At 37.5% G+C, this 19198-nt stretch overlaps 1 protein-coding gene across 1 annotated transcript in view; it reads left to right on the plus strand.

Annotated features, from left to right (window-relative positions):
* The window catches only part of ATF2 (activating transcription factor 2), a 122067-nt gene that overhangs the window by 35186 nt on the left and 67683 nt on the right, over positions 1–19198 (plus strand). Inside the window, exon 4 of the mRNA XM_006151112.2 lies at positions 3537–3606. Coding sequence (XP_006151174.2) covers positions 3537–3606 — 70 coding nt within the window. The remainder of the gene's footprint in view (positions 1–3536; positions 3607–19198) is intronic.

The following is a 19198-nucleotide window of genomic DNA, read 5'->3' on the forward strand; positions in this document are numbered from 1 at the left end:
TATTCTTTCTAGCAAACTCTAACAGCAGGCTTCTGCTCTTGTTAAACTGCGATTGTCAGTATCTGCCTCTATCTCTACTTTTTGGGACACTGGTGTTTCCATTATCTGAGTTCCCTAATGGACGTACAGAGTGTTGATGACTTTCAGTTTGTTCAGCTATTTTTCTTGTTGGGAGAATAGAAATGATGACTTCAAGCTATTTAGGCAGTGGACCAGAAACCGTAAGTCTAGGCCAGTGTTTTTGCAAGCGTCATCCTTCCACCTACCGGTGCAACATCAAGTTGTCTATCAGCTATTTGACAATTACACATTGCTTCTCCACTTATGATAGGGTTATGATAAACCCATTATAAGCTAAACATATTGTTAATCTAAAATACATCAGCTAACCTCATAGCTTAGTGGTTAAGGGATCCAGATTCACCTGACCAACTGTGGTTCAAAATCTGGCCGCTGCAGCTTGTAAAACACTAAACATTTGTGCATGCATGCCCAAAATTTCAACAGGACAGACAAGTGGATAAGGGATTGCAGCATGACCATGCCCCATTGGATGGTGCTTTTTCCCCCTTCCTCTCTTTGTCTCTTTGCGTTTGTTTCTCTCTAGTGACCACACCTGCCCTCTGGCAATTAAAAAAAAAAAAAAGACTAAAAAAATGTGTTTTGTGGGTCTGACAGTAGCATCGTGGTAATATAACTGAACCTGTGTGAGAAAGATGGATCCTGTCCTTTGACCTTCCTTAGCACACTGAATGCATGTGCACAGATGCATGTGATCAGGACCCAGTGAGAGTGGCAGTAGATTGCAGCATGAAGACCCTTTGGGAGTGTATGTCTGTCTGTCATGGATAAAATTAACTTTAAAAAAATGTGAATCAAGGATGCTGTTCAGTGGTACACCTGTAACATAATCGTTTGTGTGGCTGACTGGCCACTTGGGAATGTTTTGGGTTCACATCTGGAGACTTTCCTGAACATGCTACGCATGTACATGTGATTAGACTTGGGCTTGGGATGTATGTGGAAATCCTACTGGGGCTATCTGTCCATCTCTCTGTTTCTCTTGCTCATTGAAGACATAAATATTTATTTGTAAGTAAATAATAAATACTGTTATGATAATAAATAGTTATAAATAAATACATATTTACAAATAAGTATTTACTTAAAAACATCATAAATTGAAACTTTTACAAGTCACAATTTACAATGACGTTTATAACAAATGTATTGCTTTTGCACCATCATAAAGTTGAAAAATTGTGAGTCAACATTGTAACTTGAGCAGCATCTGTATAGTAGATAAAGCATAAACATTTTGTTCATGTACTTCACAAATTTTATATAGATTGAAAATCCCTCGCCTGAAAATTCAAATCCAAAATGCTTCAAAATCTGAAACAAGCACCAACATGACACCACAATTGGAAAATTCCACACTGACATTATGTGATGAGTTGTAGACAAAATGTTGTAATACAAAAATATTGTATATAGGTTCCTTCAGCTTGGGGCCAGCAGGTAAGGTGCTGGACTCCAACATGGCTGACATGGTTTAAGTCCCAGACCCAGTGGCTTGTAAATCGCTTTACATGTGTGTACATGCCCAAAATCCCGATAGGAGAATGGAGGAGAAGACATTGCTGTGTGGCCATCCCCCACAGAGATGATTTCTTACTTTCTCGCTCTCTCTCTGGGAAACGCACACACCCTATGGCAAAACATTAAAAAAAAAAAAAAAAAAAAAAAAACCTTCACCTATGCATGTAGGGTATATATGAAACATAAGTGAATTTCACATTTAGCCTTGGAACCTATCCCAAAGATATCTTATGTGTATGCAAATATTCCAGAATTAGAAATCCAGATGGTCCTAAGCATTTTGAATATGATATACTTAACCTGTATAAGGTTAATTATGGCTTCCTAGAAACCTTGGAGAAATATTATATACAGGTTCCTTCAGCTTGGGGCCAGCAGGTAAGGTGGCCCCTTGTATTTTCAGTGATTATTGTTCACATGTTTAAAGTATAAAGCAGTGACTACTGTGAACCATCATGGGTTTCCCAAAAATAAGATCTATCAAATTCTTAATGACATTTTTGATACATTAGGAGGAAATAGGATAAAATACAGTTGCCCTTCAATTTGTTATGAGATTATAAGCCTATTGTATTGTGTAAACACCTTGTAAATTGAAAATACCTTTAGTAAAAAATGCATTTAATGGGCCAACAGGTGGCATGGTTAAGGCACTGGTCTCCCACATGGCCAGCTGCAATTCAAGTCCTGGATCTGGTGGTTTGAAATTCACGCTGGGCCTGTGTGTATGTGTGTGTGTGTGTGTGTGTGTGTGTGTGTGTGTGCCATTCCCAAAATCTTGAGAGGAGAGTGGAGTAGAGGGGATTTCAGCATGACCATCCCCTGTAGGGGGTGATTTCTCACTTTCCTCTCACTGTCACTGTCTCTTTTTCTTTCTCTCTCTCTCTTTCTTTCCCTTTCTGTCTCTCTAGTGAGTGCACACACTGTATAACAAAAGCCTAAAGAAAAAGAATGCATTTAATGCACATAACCTACCAAACATCATAGCTTAGCCTACCCTACACTATGGAGTATTCAGTGTTTACCCTCATGATCACATGGCTGATTGGGAGTTGCCACTGACTTCTGCTCAGCATCACCTTGAGTATCACTACCCTGGGAAAAGTTCAAAATTTGAAGCACAGTTTCTACTGAATTCATGTAACTTTTATACTATCATAAAGTAAAAAAAATATATAAATCATCATGTGTTGGGAACAGTTTGTACCAGCAAGAGCTTTGAACTGATACTCAGAAGATTAGGTTGTAGTCCCAGCTGCCTCACTAATAAAAGGCTGGAAAATTAGGATTTAAAAGAGATCAGAATTAGATATAAGGATTCTGTTACATTAATACTCTCATCTCCTTTTCTGGGAGGAGAATTCCCCCTGAGACTAGAGTCTATTTCTCTTACTAATTTTGCACTTGCCTTTGAGTCTTCTATAGTGCTTTGCACATGGGAAAAGTAGGAGGTTTAAGAAAGGATTTAAGAGTTTGATTTGAGACACAATTGATGTTTTGCTGGGTTATCTAAATAGACATGTCTAGCTAGTCGATAAAAATATTTGACCAAAATTTAGAACTGGAGAAAAAAATTTTTGCTACATTATTTTCGTAACTATACAGTATAATCCTTGACAGACTACATAGTATTTGCTCATTTAATTTTTGAGTGAATGAAATTTATTCTTTTCCCCATGCATACTTTTATAGAGTTAAGCAGAAAAGAGCATGAAAGATCCTTTTTTTCTATTACACATGATCTATGTGTTAACATATATTTGTGTATCCTCATAATAAGAAAGTGGAAGGTAAGGTTAAAATCAGCAAAAGTATTTTATTTCATATTGAAATAGAAAAGTTCATAAGTTTAGGGAAATCTTGAGATTTAAATTGTAAATTATTTTATTTAAAAACGTGCTGTAAAGTAGCCAACTCTTCATGTTTTATTATAGGCAATACAAGGACCTGTGGAATATGAGTGATGACAAACCCTTTCTATGCACTGCCCCTGGATGTGGCCAGGTAATTCATAAATTATTTTTAAATCATTTTGTATATTCCCAATTATTAAAAAATGGATGATAGAATATGTTGTCATTAAAAGGATTTTCTTACAATGTTTTGTAAAACTTTAGCAGTTGGATTTAAAAAAACAAAACCCAGGAAATGTTTGGGAAGAAATTATTCTTTCTCCTTAATAGCATATTGGAATTTTAGAAAATGCAGTCTTGGGGCCACCAGTGGAGTGGTGGTTAGATGGTTGTTGATTCCTAACCATGGTTGACTCCATGGTTTGAGTTCTGGACCTGGCAGCTTGAGAAACATGCCTGGCATGTGTGTGATTGCTCAAAATCCTTAAAGGAGGGAAAGATGGAGGAAAAGGGATTGTGGCATGACCATTCCTCTTGGCAGGGGGGAGGATGCTTTCTCACTTTCTCTAATTAGCACAGGTACTCTCTGGACAAATTTAAAAAAAAAAAGAAAGAAAGAAAAAAAGAAAGAAAATGCAATATTCATATCAATGTGGGGGGAATTTATATCTTATAATGGAAAGGTGCAAACCTTGAACAAAAATTCAGGATTTAAAAGTATATAAATTTGACCACCGTTGGTTGAAAATCATTGATAAACTGCTTGGAAATCAGATATACATTCTTTTATATAAGAATTATTTTACTTACTGAATTCTTGTGATAGTGTATTTACTTTTGAGATTATCATTAACTTATTAATGATCTTAAGTCTAACATCTTTAATGCACAGCATGTGTTGAAACAGTTTCAGAAAATAAAACTTCAATTTTTAACAGGCCATTAAATTATAGCTATTATAATTACTCTAATCTTAAAATAACTTCAGATATTATGATGAATGAAAGAATAAATATATAATGAAATGACAAAATACTTTAATATGCAGCCTATAAATCATAAGGAACATGAAAGTGCCTCTTTGATTCTCATTTATTTTCTTCAGTCGGTATTTTAAATTGAGAAACTATATACAATAATTGCACATACTTATAGTGTATATTTTCATAAGTTTTAATGTATTATGTATATCCTCATAAAACCACCACCATAATCAAAATAGTAGGTATATCTTTCACCCCAAAAGTTTCCTCATGCCCATGTGTAATTTATGTCATTCCTTGTCATTCCTTTTTTTTTTTTTTTTTTTTTTTGAGAGTTTTTTGCTATAGGGTGCATGCGCTCGCCGGACAGACAGAGATAGAAAGCGAGAAATCATCCCCCAGGGGGGATGACCACGCCACAATCCCTTCTCCTCCGTTCTCCTCTTGGGATCTTGGGCACGCACTCACACACACCCGGTGTAAGTATTAAGCCACCGGTTCCAGGATGCGAACCGAAGTCAACTACATGGGAGTCCAGCGACATAGCCGTTACACTAACTGCTGGTCCCTTATGTTATTCCTTACACTCCTGTCAATCACTGATCTGGCTTCTGTCACTGTAGATTTGTTGGCTCTTTCCAGAATTTTATATCAATGGAATCATGCATTATGTACATTTGTCTTCTTTTACCACATAACTTAAGATTTCTCCATGTTACATGATCGATAGTTAAGTCTTTTTCGCTGAGGAGTAATCTTTCATTTTTCCACAATTTTTCTATTTGCCTTTTGATGTACATTTGGTTTATTTCTGGTTTAAGGTTACTACAGATAAAGCTGGTATACAACTAAATACATGTGTACAGTATTTATAGGGATGCATGCATTCTTTTGTATTAATACAAAGGAATGTGTAATAATGGAATCATATGATAGAAATTTGTTTAACTTTTTAGGAAATTGACAAAATTCTTTCTAAAATGTAGCTTTTTGTATTCCCTCCAACAATGTATGAGAGGTCTTGCATTGCATCCTTGTCGATATTTGGTATTTTTAGCCACTTCATGTGTGTAGACTGGTATCTTAGTGTGGTGTTAGTTTCATTTCTTTGGTGACTAATGAAGTGAGCATATTTTTTGTGTATTTATTGACTATTGGGATACCTTATATTTTGTTAAGTATTTTTCTAAATCTGTTGTCTATTTTTGAAAATTGGGTTGTCTTTTAATTATTGAGTTGTAGGAGTTTTTTTATATACCTTGGATAACAGTCTTTTATCAAAATATTTTCTTCAAGTTTGTGGTTTGCATCTTAATTGTTTTTGAGTTTTTTGCTATAGGACACGTGTGCTCGCCAGAAAGACAGAGAGAAACAGAGAGACAGAAAGTGAGAAGTCATCCCCCAGGAGAGAGGGCCATGCCACAATACCTTCTCCTCCACATTCTCCTCTCGGAATCTTGGGCATGCACACACACGCACCTGGCATGAGTTTAAACCACCAGGTCTGAGACTTGAACCATGATCGACCACATGGGAGTCCAGCGACAGCCATTACGCCAACTGCTGGTCCTGCATCTTAATTTTTATAATAGCATTTTTTGATGAATAGATATTTCCAGTGTTTTTTTTTCAATTTTATTTATTTATTTAGTCATTTGTTTATCTCAATTTGACCGGGGGTGGGGAAGAGAGAGAGAGAGAGAGATCTGGGACTCAAACCGTGGTCAGACATGTGGGAATCCAGCACCCCTTAACCCACCATGCCCCCTGCCGGTCCCAATATTCCCAATTTTAATGAAACCTAATAAGTTTTTCTCTTTTATGTTTTATTTTTTGTGACTTATCTAAGAAACTTTTGTATACTCTTAGGTCACAAAGATATTCTCCTTTATTTTCCTATAAAAGTTTGCTTTTTCATTTAGATCTCTGCCTCATCTTTAGTTATTTTTATATGTGATGTAGTAAAGTAGGGAATGAAGCTAATTTTTTCTATATGGATTTTTGGGGGGATGTTTTGTTTTGTTTTGCCACAGGGCACATATGTTCTCTGGAGATAGACAGTGAGAGGGAAAGTGAGAAATCACTCCCCAGGTGGGATGGCCATGCTGCAGTCCCTTCTCCTCTATTCTCCTCTTGGGATTTCAGGCACTGATGCACATGTGCCTGTTATGATTTTCAAGTGTCCAGGTCTGGGACTTGAACCACAGTCAACTTTGTTGGAACTCAGCACCTTAACCACCACACCATCTGCTGGTCCCTCTACATGAATTTTTACATATGCTAGCATCATTTGTCAAAAATATTTTTTCCAATTAAATTGCTTTGACTCCTTTATTGAAAAATCAAATGATTATATAAGTGCGGGTCTGTTTCTGGGCTGTGTATTCAGTTCTCCTTATCAATCTCTCAACTTTTTTTTTTTTGAAAAGAATTATTTATTTATTTCCATTTGTTATTGTTATTTTTTTTTCTTTATTTGACGAGAGAGAGAGAGAGAGAGAGAGGGAGAGGGAGAAAGGGAAAGGGAAAGTGAGAAAGCAAGCCACCAGGTCCGGGACTTGAACCATGGTTGGCCATTGGGAATCCAGCTCCTTTATCCACCACACCACCTGCTGGCCCCCAATCTGTCAACTTTTATGCAAGTACCACACTGTCCTGATTACTATAGCTTCACAGTTAGCATTTTAGTCAGCTGGATAAGTTCTCCAATTTACTTTTCCTTTTTCAAGGTTTTTTAGTTAGTCTTTTAAGTTTTAGACATTCTACTGAGGGTATAATGGCATCTTATGATTTTAAGTTATATAGTATTTAATGATGTTGAGCAGGGTCAAGATAGGAGTTTTCAGATTTGGTCCTATTTTAGATAGGTCAGTTAGACAATGCATCTTTGATAAGGTGACATATGAACAAAGACATGAAAAAAGGTGGGAAGCAAACCTTGTATACATTTCTGTACTAAAGGAATGGTAATATCGTGAAACCCTATAGAGGAAAGCTGCCAGGTACAGAATTTGAACTGCACAGTCAGCCATGTAGGATCCAGCCCTGTTAACCACCATGACAACTACCACTCCATGTACTGGCACATATTTTAGAGATATATTTGAGTCACATTTTACTATAAAGCTAAGAGTTTAAAACTATAATTCTGAAGGGGCCAGCAGGTGGTAGTGTGGTTAAGGCACTGGACTCTCGCATGGTTGATTGAATTTTGAGTCCTGGACATGGTGGCCTGAAAATGTTGGGTATGTGTGTGCATGCCCAAAATCCCAGGAGGAGGATGGAAGACAAAGGGTTGCAGCGTGGCATCTCCCCTGGGATTGCAGTATGGCCATTCCCCCTTAAGGGGTTATTTCTCACTTTCTCTCTGTCTCTCTTTCTGGCAAGCACACACAAACCAGAGCAAAAACTGGGGCATGGGGGGCAGGGAGGCAGTTTCAATGCCCTGTGGCTTAGTGATTAAGGGACTGGCTCCCACATGCCCCACTGTGGTTTGAATCACAGCCCTGGAGACTTAAAAATTGTTCGGAGTTCATGTGTATACATGTTCTGAATCCCGACTGGATGGATAAATGGAAGAAAGGAATTTGCAGCTTGGCCATGCCACATGAGGGTGCTCTCTCCCACTTTCTTTGTTTCTCTAATGAGTGCATGTGGTGTCCTATGGCAAGTAAAAAAAAAAAAAAGAAAAAATGTTTCAAAGTGAGGGGAATAATATAGTCATAGTACTGACAGGATAGGATGAGAATTCAGTATTTACTGTTTCTTTCTTTTTTTTTTTTTTCTTCTTTTTTTGGAGAGGATTTTTTTCTTTTTTTAAAGAATTATTTATTTATTTCCATTTGTTATTGTTAATTTTTTTTTCTTTATTGACGAGAGAGAGCAAGAGAGAGAGAGAGAGAAAGGGAAAGTGAGAAAGCAAGCCACCAGGTCCAGGACTCGAACCATGGTTGGCCATGTGGGAATCCAGTGCCCTTATCCACCACACCACCTGCTGGCCCCTGGAGAGGATTTTTCTTATTGGGCGTTTGCGCTCGCCAAAAAGACAGAGAAAGACAGAGAGATAGAAAGCAAGAAATCACCCCCCAGAGGGGATGACCATGCCGCAATCCCTTCTCCTCCATTCTCCTCTCAGGGTCTTGGGCATGCATGCACATGCGCCCGGCATGAGTTTAAGCCACTGGGTCCGGGACTCAAACCGTGGTCGACTACATGGGAGTCCAGTGACATAGCCATTACACTAACTGCTGGTCCCAGTATTTACTGTTTCTAATAAAGATTATTAGAAACCTTGATGACACGAGCGTCACTGAAATGGCGGTAAGGACAGTGTGACAGGAGTAGATTGAAAAAAGAATGGGAAGACTCGGAAGTGGAGTCTTTACAATAGCTATTTCATAGATTGTAGCTTAAGGGAAACTAAGGTATATTGCTGGAGGAGGAGATAGGTTAGAAGATTGAACTTCTTCGCTTTTTTTCATTCTTTTTTTTTTTTTTTCCTTGAGAGAATTTTACTATAGGACGCAGAGACAGAAGCAAGAAATCACCCTTGGGAGGATGGCCAAACTATAATCCCTTCTTCTCCATTCTCCTCTTGGGGCTTTAGGCATGCACACACAGGTGCCCAGCATGAGTTTCAAGCCTCTAGGTCTGGGATTTGAACCACAGTCAACCACATGGGAGTCCAGTGCCTTAACTACTGTGCCACCAGCTGCTAACTTGTTTTTTTCATTTTCAGGTGAGACTCTCATAACATATTTTGTACTGGGGGGCGGGGGCATTGCAGGAGTGGAGTCCTTAGGTAAGGTAAGTATGGAAAAGATAGAAACCAGTTCCTGGAGAGTCTGGCCTTAGATAGAATAATGGACAGTGTGTTCTTAGTAATTAAGAATAGAGAGAGGATTAGTGTGGAAGGTTTGAATATAGAAAAGGTCTATCAGACATGTAAACAATTTTCTTAGTGATGCAGTCACTATAAAATCTATATATCTTGAGCCTGTGGTTAAAGGAGCTGGATTCCACTTGACCAACTACATTTCAAGGCCTGACTCCAGCGGCTTGAGAAACACACTAGACAAGTGTGTGTTTGTGCCCCAAATCTTGACAGGGTGGAGAAATGGAAGTGAAGGGTTTGCAGTGTTATCATGCTTCATTGAGGAAGGGTGCTTTCTCCCGCTCATTTTCTCTCTTGTGCTCTGCGTGCGTGCATGTGTGTGTGTGTCTAGTGAGCACTTGTGCCCTTTAGCAATTAAAAAAATTTTTTTTTGTTTATTCCATTTTGTTTTTGCTAGATGGTGTGTGCATTCACCAAAGACAGACAGGCCGAGAGAGAGGGAGAGGAATTCCAGAGGGGAATGGTCAGCCGAGTCCCATCTGATTTGAGTATACACACACAAGTTTCTGTCCTGTCTCTCAAACTGCAAGGTCTGGGACTCAAAACACATGGTCAGTCATGTGGGTTCTTGCTGCCTTAACCACCAGATCATGGACTTCGCCTCTAGAGAAATTGTTCAGGAACTACAGCACATTTTTTCCTTTTTTTTTTTTTTTTTTTTTGAAGGGTTTTTGGGGAGGGGGGCTCACCCAAGAGATAGAGAGACAGAAAGCGAGAAATCACCCCCCAGGGGGGATAGCCACACTGCAATCCCTTCTTCTCCATTCTCCTCTTGGGATCTTGAGCATGCACGCACACGCTCCTGGTGTGAGTTTAAGCCACCGGGGCTGGGACACGAACCGCAGTCGACTACATGGGAGTCCAGCAACATAGCCATTACACTAACTGCTGGTCCCAGCACATTTTTTTCTTTTTTAAAGAGATTTTTGCCTTAGAGTGCCTGTGCTTATCAGAGAGAGAGATACAGTGAGAGGGAAAGTGAGAAATCACAATCCCTTCTCCTCCTGGGATCTTGGGTTCACACAATGCCCAGCGTGAGTTTCAAGCCACTGGCACTGGGTCTAAGACTCAAACCGTGGTCAGCCATATGGGAGTCTTGTGATATAACTGCTAAACAATTTGCTAGCCCTGAGTACATTTTTAAAGTAGCCTCAGGGATGGCAAATTTGGGGCCTTTTATTAACATTAAGACTCAATCTAACAATAGATTTGTCTCTAATGGAACAGCCCAGAAGTAGGAGCTTCATAGTTGTTAAGACTATCATCCTCAAAATCTGACCTAAATGTTTAGGTCCAAGGTAGTTATCTCAGCTCCTGCCATGTGGTCTATACCAGCAATAAGAGAGGGAGAGTGGGAAACAGTAGAGCATATTCTTCCCCGTCATTTCATGATCATTAACTGTAAGTAACACACACATAATTTTCACACATTTCTTTTGACTACAGTTGAATCGTGTGGCCACCTGGCTGCAGAGGAAACTAGTAATTGCAGTGTTTGATCTGGGTGTCTAAGTGCGCACTTAAAATTCAAAGTTTTTTATTGGGAGGAAAAGAAGAAAAATTATTAATAAATACTAGGAAACACCTCATTGTCCTTGCCATAATTTTCAGATGGTTTTGAATTTGGGGATATAGCAAAAAGTCATGGGCGCCTGAGTCTGGTTAAGCTTGTGATTCGAACGTGTAAATTAAAGTTACAGAAATCTGGAGTTAGGTTAACAGAAATGTATCAGTGTTGCTTTCTTAGTTTGGACCAGTGTACCACAGTCATATTTGAGGTGACCATTAGGGGAACTGAAAGATTAAAGAGTGGGTAGGAACTCTCGGCACTTCTGTTGCCACTTTCCCATAAATTTAAAAGTTTTATAAACGTTTATTCAGAAAAAAATAACAGCAAAACCAAGTCTACCCAAGAAACACGTAGTTATACACAAAAGTTACCTATGAATCACAGAATAAGGGTTCCATATATTTATCAAGTATTCATGAGATCTATTATTTATCTGTTCCTCAACTAATTTCAAAAAGGATTTGAAGAATTAAAGGTGTGTTTTTAGAATTATTAATTTAATTTAATTTATTATTATTCACCAGAGAGAGAATGTGAGAAGGCAAGCTGCCAGGTCCAGGACATGAACTGTGGTCAGCCATGTTGGAATTCAGCGCCCTAACCACTACACCACCTGCTGGCCTGAAATTAAGTTTTTGTAGTCCTCATTATAGTAATAAAAGTAGTTGTAGTAATAGCATTTTTTGAGTTAGCCAGTCACTGATGCTAGAAATTTCATATGGATTATGTCATTTAATTCTTATAACAGCTCTATGAAATGAGTGCTGTTAGCCTCATTTTAAAGGTGAGCAGACAAACTTAAGAGAAACTGTGGAACTTTCCTGAGTCACAGAACCAGAAAGTATTAGAGCTAGGTTTGAACCCAAGCCTACTCTTGTGTTTTATTCATATATATCTATATCTCTCTCTCTATATATATATATATATACACACACACACATATAAAAATGAATATATATGTATATATATATTTCTATATATACATAGAGAAAGAGAGAGAGAGAAGCATCCTAAATAAAATGTTCAGAGTTTAAGATGTGCTTATTTGAGTATAGGTGATTTTATGTGTATTTCTCTGTTAATATTAACATCAGTTTCAAGTTTTTATTTCCTCTTAAATAGCACAGAAAATGTTGAAAAGTTTAAATGAATAAAGTCCAGGGACCAGCAGGTGGCGTGGTGGCTAAGGCGCTGGACACTCCCACATGGCCAACCATGGTTCAAGTCCTGGACTTGGTGACTTGCTTTCTCACTTTCTCTCTCTCTCTCTGTCTCACTCTGATCAAATTAAGAAAAAAAAAAGGATGAATAAATAAAATTAATAAATAATTTTTTAAAAATATAGTAAAAAATAAAATCCAAAGAATTTCTTTTAACTTTTTGGCACATTTTCTACTTCTGGCCCCCCTTTTATTTTGAAAACAAAATCAGGACCATACTGCACAGTTTTGTATTGTTTGTATTTGGATGACATATATTTCATGAGCATTTTGTGTGTTAATTGAAAATATAGCTTTAAGTTAGTGTGTGTTAGTTTATTGCTGGAACGTGTCCTCTGATTTATCTGCTCCCTTATTATGAGATTTTTAAGTTAATTTTAGTGTTATGAGAACATTGTAATAAATATCCTTTTATAGGGCCAGGTGGCAGCCACAGTGGTACCGCAACTGAACCCACATGCGAAAGGTCTGTGTTCACATCCTGGGACTCCCCTGAGCATGATCAGGACCAGCTGAGACTGGGACTGTACTGTTGCACGAGGACCCTGTTGGGGAGTAACTACCTCTTTCTCTCTCTCTGTCTTGGTCTCTGTATCATAAAAGAAATAAAAATTTAAAAATCTTTCTATATAACCTTTGTATGCATCTCTGATTAGTTGTGTTTTTTTTTATTTTAATAAAAGTTTATTTATTTTATTTATTTAAGAGTTTATTTCTTCCATAAGTAAGAGACATACAAGCACCCCTACAGGGTCTTCACATCATCATCTACCAGCCCTTGCCCAACCTCTGCTGACTTGGATCACAGGAAGCATGCGTGTGCGCCAGATATGTACAGGGAGGCCACAGGACACAAACCTAAGACTGTTCCATGTGGGTCCAGTATCACACAGTGCTGCATTCCCACTGTGCCACTTTCTGACCCTCTCATTAGTTTCTTAAAATTGATTTTTAGAACTAGAATTACTGGCTCAAAATGTATATACATTTGAAAGATTCTTGTATATTTTGTCAAGTAGTTTTTGAAACTTAAATCATTTGTTTATTTACCTCAATATTTTAATTCTAACCAGTAGTGACTGTTTTCATCATGAACACTCCAACCTGGATATTGTTATTTTTCTGGCCTTTATTTGTTCCCTAAGATACCTAAAATAACCTCTATGTTACATTATCATCTTTTTGAACCAACAGTTGGCGTAATGGTTATGTCGCTGGTCTCCCATGTAGTCGACCGCAGTTCAGGTCCCAGACCCAGTAGCTTATACTCAGGCCAGACTCGTGCGTGCGTGCCCAAGATCCCGAGAAGAGAATGGAGGAGAAGGGATTGCGGCATGGCCATCCCCCTGGGGGGTGATTTCTCACTTTTTGTCTCTCTGTCTCTGTCTTTCTGGTGGGTGTACGTGCCCAATAGCAAAAACCTCTCCAAATAATAATAATGTAACTAGTACTGACCGAAATACAAACTGATTAATGTCAACATCATCTATTGATATTTTTTTCAGTCTCTTTAGGTTGAAAGAGTATTTCTTAGGAAATTGAAAGTTCTAATAAGAATTGGTTTTAGAAGCACCAATTTGGTGGTGGTAGTGCACGTTATTTTTTTCACCAATAAACAATGATATTCCAAATTTGAATTTTAGTTTTAACATACCTAAAGGTCTTTGGTAAATTGAATTTTCAAATAGGCCCAGCCACAGTAGTAACCACTCATGAGTATTAGTAGACATTTACTCTGGAGATTAATGCCCAGGTTAGATTTCAGCGTACCCTAAAAGCTGGTTGCTGTGGCATGAATAGATTTTGTTCATAATATCACTTCAGAGAAAGATCTATATAAATCAATGGAAGCAGTTAACTGTAGACTCTTGCTATTTAATTTTTTTTATATGCTGAAGTAACTGATATTTCATAGAAAGACTTCTGTTAATTTTACTTGTGTTACAGTGATTTCCATCAAATTATTTTTTAAAAAAGTGAGAGAACATAGTGAAAGATGCATTTTTTTTATTAATTTATTTTTCTTTTTTTTAACATTAATATGCTATACATCATTACAGTATACAAAATGAATTTTCCATCCAAAATACACTGTAGGCTCAATCAAGCACATCAACATACGTCATACGTGTTATCAACAAACAATTTTCCATTTCTTATGTCTTGTATATTTTGCTTTTTTTCTCTCTCTCTCTCTTTTTTTTTTTTTTTTTTTCCTTCTTTTTTTCCTCTGCCTTTTTTTTTTTTCTTCTGAAAATTTTTTTTTTTTATTAATTTACATTCATTCCCTGAGCATCATCACAACATTCTAAATGTGGTTTCCCATCTAGAATATACTATATAGTGGCTTAATAATGCATGTTATCATCCATAATATTCCATTTCTACTTTCATATATATGTTTTTTTACCCCATGTCTAGCCCTCTGCCCTATTCCACTCTCTTATTACACTATCTCTGCTGTCTACAGTTGTCTTCAATCCCTTTTCCCCCAACATTTCGTTGGTCACACAATATCATAAGTAATCTAACTACTTTCAATAGCAAGATCAGCCGATGGTTTCAAGAAAAGCAGTTTTGAACTGGTAAGGATATTTCTTTGAAACTTAAAGCCTAGAAACAGGTTAGTATTCTGTTCAAATAGTCGGAACATGAATCTATTGATAGCTGAAGACAGGACAAAAGTCCTTAAAACCAGACAACAAAGCTTAGAAGAAAAGCAGCAATATTTTAGTCAAGTCGTAGAATACTGTTTCATCAGTTCAGTCTCATGTACTTAATCTTTCTTCTGTATCTGTTGAGGTTCGATGTTCCAGATTGAAATCTGGGATGTAATACTCAACTCCAGCTTTTGGCCCTACAATTAAGTTGCCCATTTTCTTAGTTTCTGAACTCTTATTTCTGTGTGTCTGCATTTAATTTTACTGACATAGCACTCCCTTAAGAACTTCTTGGAGATCCGGTCTGGTGCTGGTAAATTCTTTCAGGTTTTGTTTATCTGGGAAAGTTCGTGTCTTTTCTTCCCAAATGAACGATAACCTTGCTGGGTACAGAATTCTCGGTTGAAATTGCTTTTCCCTTAATACTTTGAATACATTTTCCCATTCTCTCCTCGCTCTCATTGTTTCCGATGAGAGGTCTGCCGTTAGTCTGATGGGATACCCTTTGTAGGTAACTTGCCTTTTTTCTCTTGCCAGTCTTAGTATCTTGTCTTTGTCTGTGGTTTTGGTCAATCTGGCTATAATGTGTCTTGGAGAAGATCTTCTTGGGTTGATTCTATTTGGGGTCCTCTGTATTTCTTGGGACTGAATCTTTGAGTGCCTCTCCAGGTTTGGAAAATTTTCTTGTAAGATTTCATGGAATAGATTATCAATGCCCTTATGAGTCTCTTCACCTTCTGGGATGCCTATTATCCGGATGTTTGGACGTTTGATGGTATCTAGTACTTCTCGCATATTATTCTCATATTTTTGGGCCATCTTCTCAGTCTTCATAGTGGGTTTTTCTAGGCCAGCAATTTTCTCTTCAACATTTGAGATTCTGTTTTCTGTATGATCTAGTCTGCTTTTAATACTTTCATGGGAGATTTTGTCTTCTTGTATTATAGCCTTCATCTCTAACAGTTCCATCTGATTCTTTTGTAAAGTGTGAAATTCCTCTTTCAGATCTTGCATGAATTTCCTCACCTCCTGGAACTCTTCGACTCCTTTCTCCTTCCTCTTCAGCAGTTTCTTGTCTCTCTTCTCTTCCATCTCTGTTAGCTTTGCCATTATGAATGTTCTGAATTCTTTATCAGACATTTCCATGATTTCCATTGAACTGTGTGTGGATGAAGAGGAGCTATCCTTTTCCCTTGTGGGAGAGGTATTTTCCTGCTTCCCCATATTTCTTGTGGTCCTGCAGCGATTTCTAGTCATCTGGTGGATGGTCGGTTTCTTCCCAAACTTGGAAGTTCAATCATGCAAGTTTTGTATGCTGGAGGCCCTGTTATCAGTGGGACATCTTCCTTTCTCCCAAAATGGCTAGATCGCAGGAGCCATGGAGCTGTCTGTCTCTTGAAGAAGGCCTGTTGTGTTCCCTTCTGCCTCTCCTCACTTGCTCCTTCCTCAACACTAGACCATTTGTTGTTCTGGTTGCTGGGCGAAAGATGCATTTAACATTGATACTCATCTATTTTATTGGTAACATCTTTGCTTTTGGATTACTTTCATAGAAAAGTATTTCTTTGGTAGAATGTTTATATTATAAACTGTTTTACAAAGGAGGTACAGATTGGTTTTATGTTTAGTCTCAGTGGAGGAGGGGTGTATGTACAATTTTGTTAAAAGTGGCCAAGATTTGGAAACGGATTTCCCAGATATCAGTGATTAAATTAATATATTATAGAAGCAACCAAAACATCTTGACATCTGTCAGGTTACTTCTTTTTTGGCAGCTGGCTCACCAGAAAGAGGGATGGAAAGTGAGAAAGCATTCCCCCAATGGGGAGAGGTGATGCTGCAATTCTTTCTCTTCCATTTCTCCATCCTGTCAGGATCTTAAGCACACATATCCAGTGTGTTTCTCAAACCTCCAGGGCTGGGATTCGAACCATATAGTCAGCCATGTGGGAATCCAGCTTCTTCAACTACTAGGCCACAGGGCTGGCCCACCCTTCTTATTTTTGAGAGAGGTGGTCACTTATCCTAAAAACCTTTCTACGTCACCCTTCTCACTGCTTATTGAGCTGCATACTCAAGGTCTTATTGTTGTTTAACAAAATTCTTGTTTGTGTGTATTTATACAGTATTTGGCATTAGGATTGTGCTTTAAATTGCCTGGGTGACAGAAATTATTAATTCAGTTTTACTTTTGCTAGTGATATCATTATAATTTTTTTTACAACACTTACTTTGAGAATGTTTAGTTTGACCTGGAAAGCAATTCACATAGATTCTGCAAAAATCTTTATTTTAGGGGGCTGGCAGGTGGTTAAGGTGGTTAAGGATGCTGGACTCCCACTTGACCAATCGCAGTTAACGTCCTGAACCTAGCAGCTTGCTTTCTCACTTTCTCTCTCTCCCTCTCTCTCTCTCTCTCTGGTCAAATTTAAATAAATAAATAAATAAATAAATAAAATAATTCTTTAACAAATTTTATTTTAGCATGTAGTTGCTGCTTTATAATTATTTGTTGAAAAAATAATGCATTTTATTATATATATATAAATTTTCCTTTTGACAAGATTGCCTTTTCACTCTATCTTCCTAAGTTTTTTTGTTAATGGAAAAATACATGTCCTTAGGTGATAGTCAAGGTCAAATTCACCTGTACCAAGTGCTAATTTTAATATATTTTATCCTTCATATTAAACAACGTGGTTGTTAATGTACATAGATAATACCAGGGTAGCATCAGTGATCACTATAAATAGCATTTATAGATAATACCATTGTAGCATCAGTGATCACTATAAATAGCATTTAGATAAATTTGATCTGTGGGCCCTATATAAGAGGTAATAAGCGTATTTTTCTTCAAATTCCTCCCCCCCTTTTTTAATTTCAGAGGGTGTATCTATGTGTATGCATGAGAGAGAGAGAGAACTCCCAATGGGGCCTAGTCATGCCACAATCCCTTTTCTTCTAATTCTCCATTCCAGTAATATTCTTGGCACTCACAAGCATGTGTGCCTGGCATGTTTTTCAAGCTACTGGAGCTGGGACACAAACCCTGGTCAGCCATGTCGGATCTGGCTTCCTCTGCAGCATTAACTGCTGCAGTATAGGACTAGCCTACATTCCCCTTTTTGGTATTCATGTGATCCTAAATATCTTTTAGGGTCTTTTTAGTCACGTTCACTTTAGGCCCAAGCTTGGTGCCATTTTCATATGTTTTGTACAGAACATGTTATTTACTCTATATTTAGTTATTTCTTTATTTGAATATTTGTGATCAAACCCTCAAGTAGAAGATACTAGTAGAATTAATTTCCTAGGAGAAAACTTTCAAAGTTCTTCTTTTCAATTTTGCTGACTTCGCAGTTTTAAAAGATGGGTTCCGTACCAAAATGCATTCATTCGCTGTGTTTAGTGATTAACTTTGGTGGAAAAGCCACATTGTGAGGTTCTTTGGAACATAAAATGAGTATTGCTCCAAGATACTTGTATATGGGATGTGCGACACATACACTTAAAACTGTAATGAAAGGTATTAAAAACAATTTTTAAAAAGTCAAAATATTGCAATACATCCATTCTTCAAGAGTTTTTGTATTTAGCAGTCTGTCAAAAGCACCACTACTTATTCCAGGGGATTTGGGAAGAATTGTTGTAATAATAAGTAACAGGAAGGTAGCACCTGAATGGGAAAGAGCTGGATCGTGGTCCTAGTTTATATAGTAGGTGCTTAGTAAATGAATGTCTAAAGAGGGAATAAGTGAGTAAGTCCAGGGATACAAACGCTCTTGAATTTGAACACACTTTCCATGGGAATACCGTAATTAATTTTCTATGGCGAATCGAAAGACAGTGATAAAATCTAGCCAAATTACAGTAAAACTTAATTCTCCTTAATGGACAATTTGTAATAGTTGTGGAGTATGTTTTTCCCTTAGATTTAACTTTGATTCAATTCTTTCCTTGCAAGGAGCTTATCCTTTCAATTAGCATTTATTGCATACTTACTGTATGGTAAATTTGGAGCAGTAGGAACTCAGCCCACTTAAAAGGACAAAAACATACAAAAATATCAGTATAATATTCTGATAGGTACCTTAACCAAGGAGTCATGCAGAGCACAGTAGGGCATAAATGAGGGATATTTAACTTCTGCAGCCTGAAGGAGGACTGATGGGGTGGGCTAAGGATGATGTAAGTACTGTGTTGTACTTTTCCTCTTTACTTAGAATAAAAAGTATAATGAAAAATCTTTTATTTTTTTACATTGTTTTCAGGTCAACTAGAGCTAATATTACTAGTTGCATGAACTTGTGTAGTGAATTGGGTAGGGAGAGGATACTACAATAGAAGCAATCCATTTTATTATTTTAGGCAATCCAACTTTAAGAATATATATGATCAGACTTTTAAAAGTTT

This window comes from Tupaia chinensis, unplaced genomic scaffold (assembly GCF_000334495.1).
Source record: "Tupaia chinensis unplaced genomic scaffold, TupChi_1.0 Scaffold000314_1, whole genome shotgun sequence".
Taxonomy (NCBI): domain Eukaryota; kingdom Metazoa; phylum Chordata; class Mammalia; order Scandentia; family Tupaiidae; genus Tupaia; species Tupaia belangeri.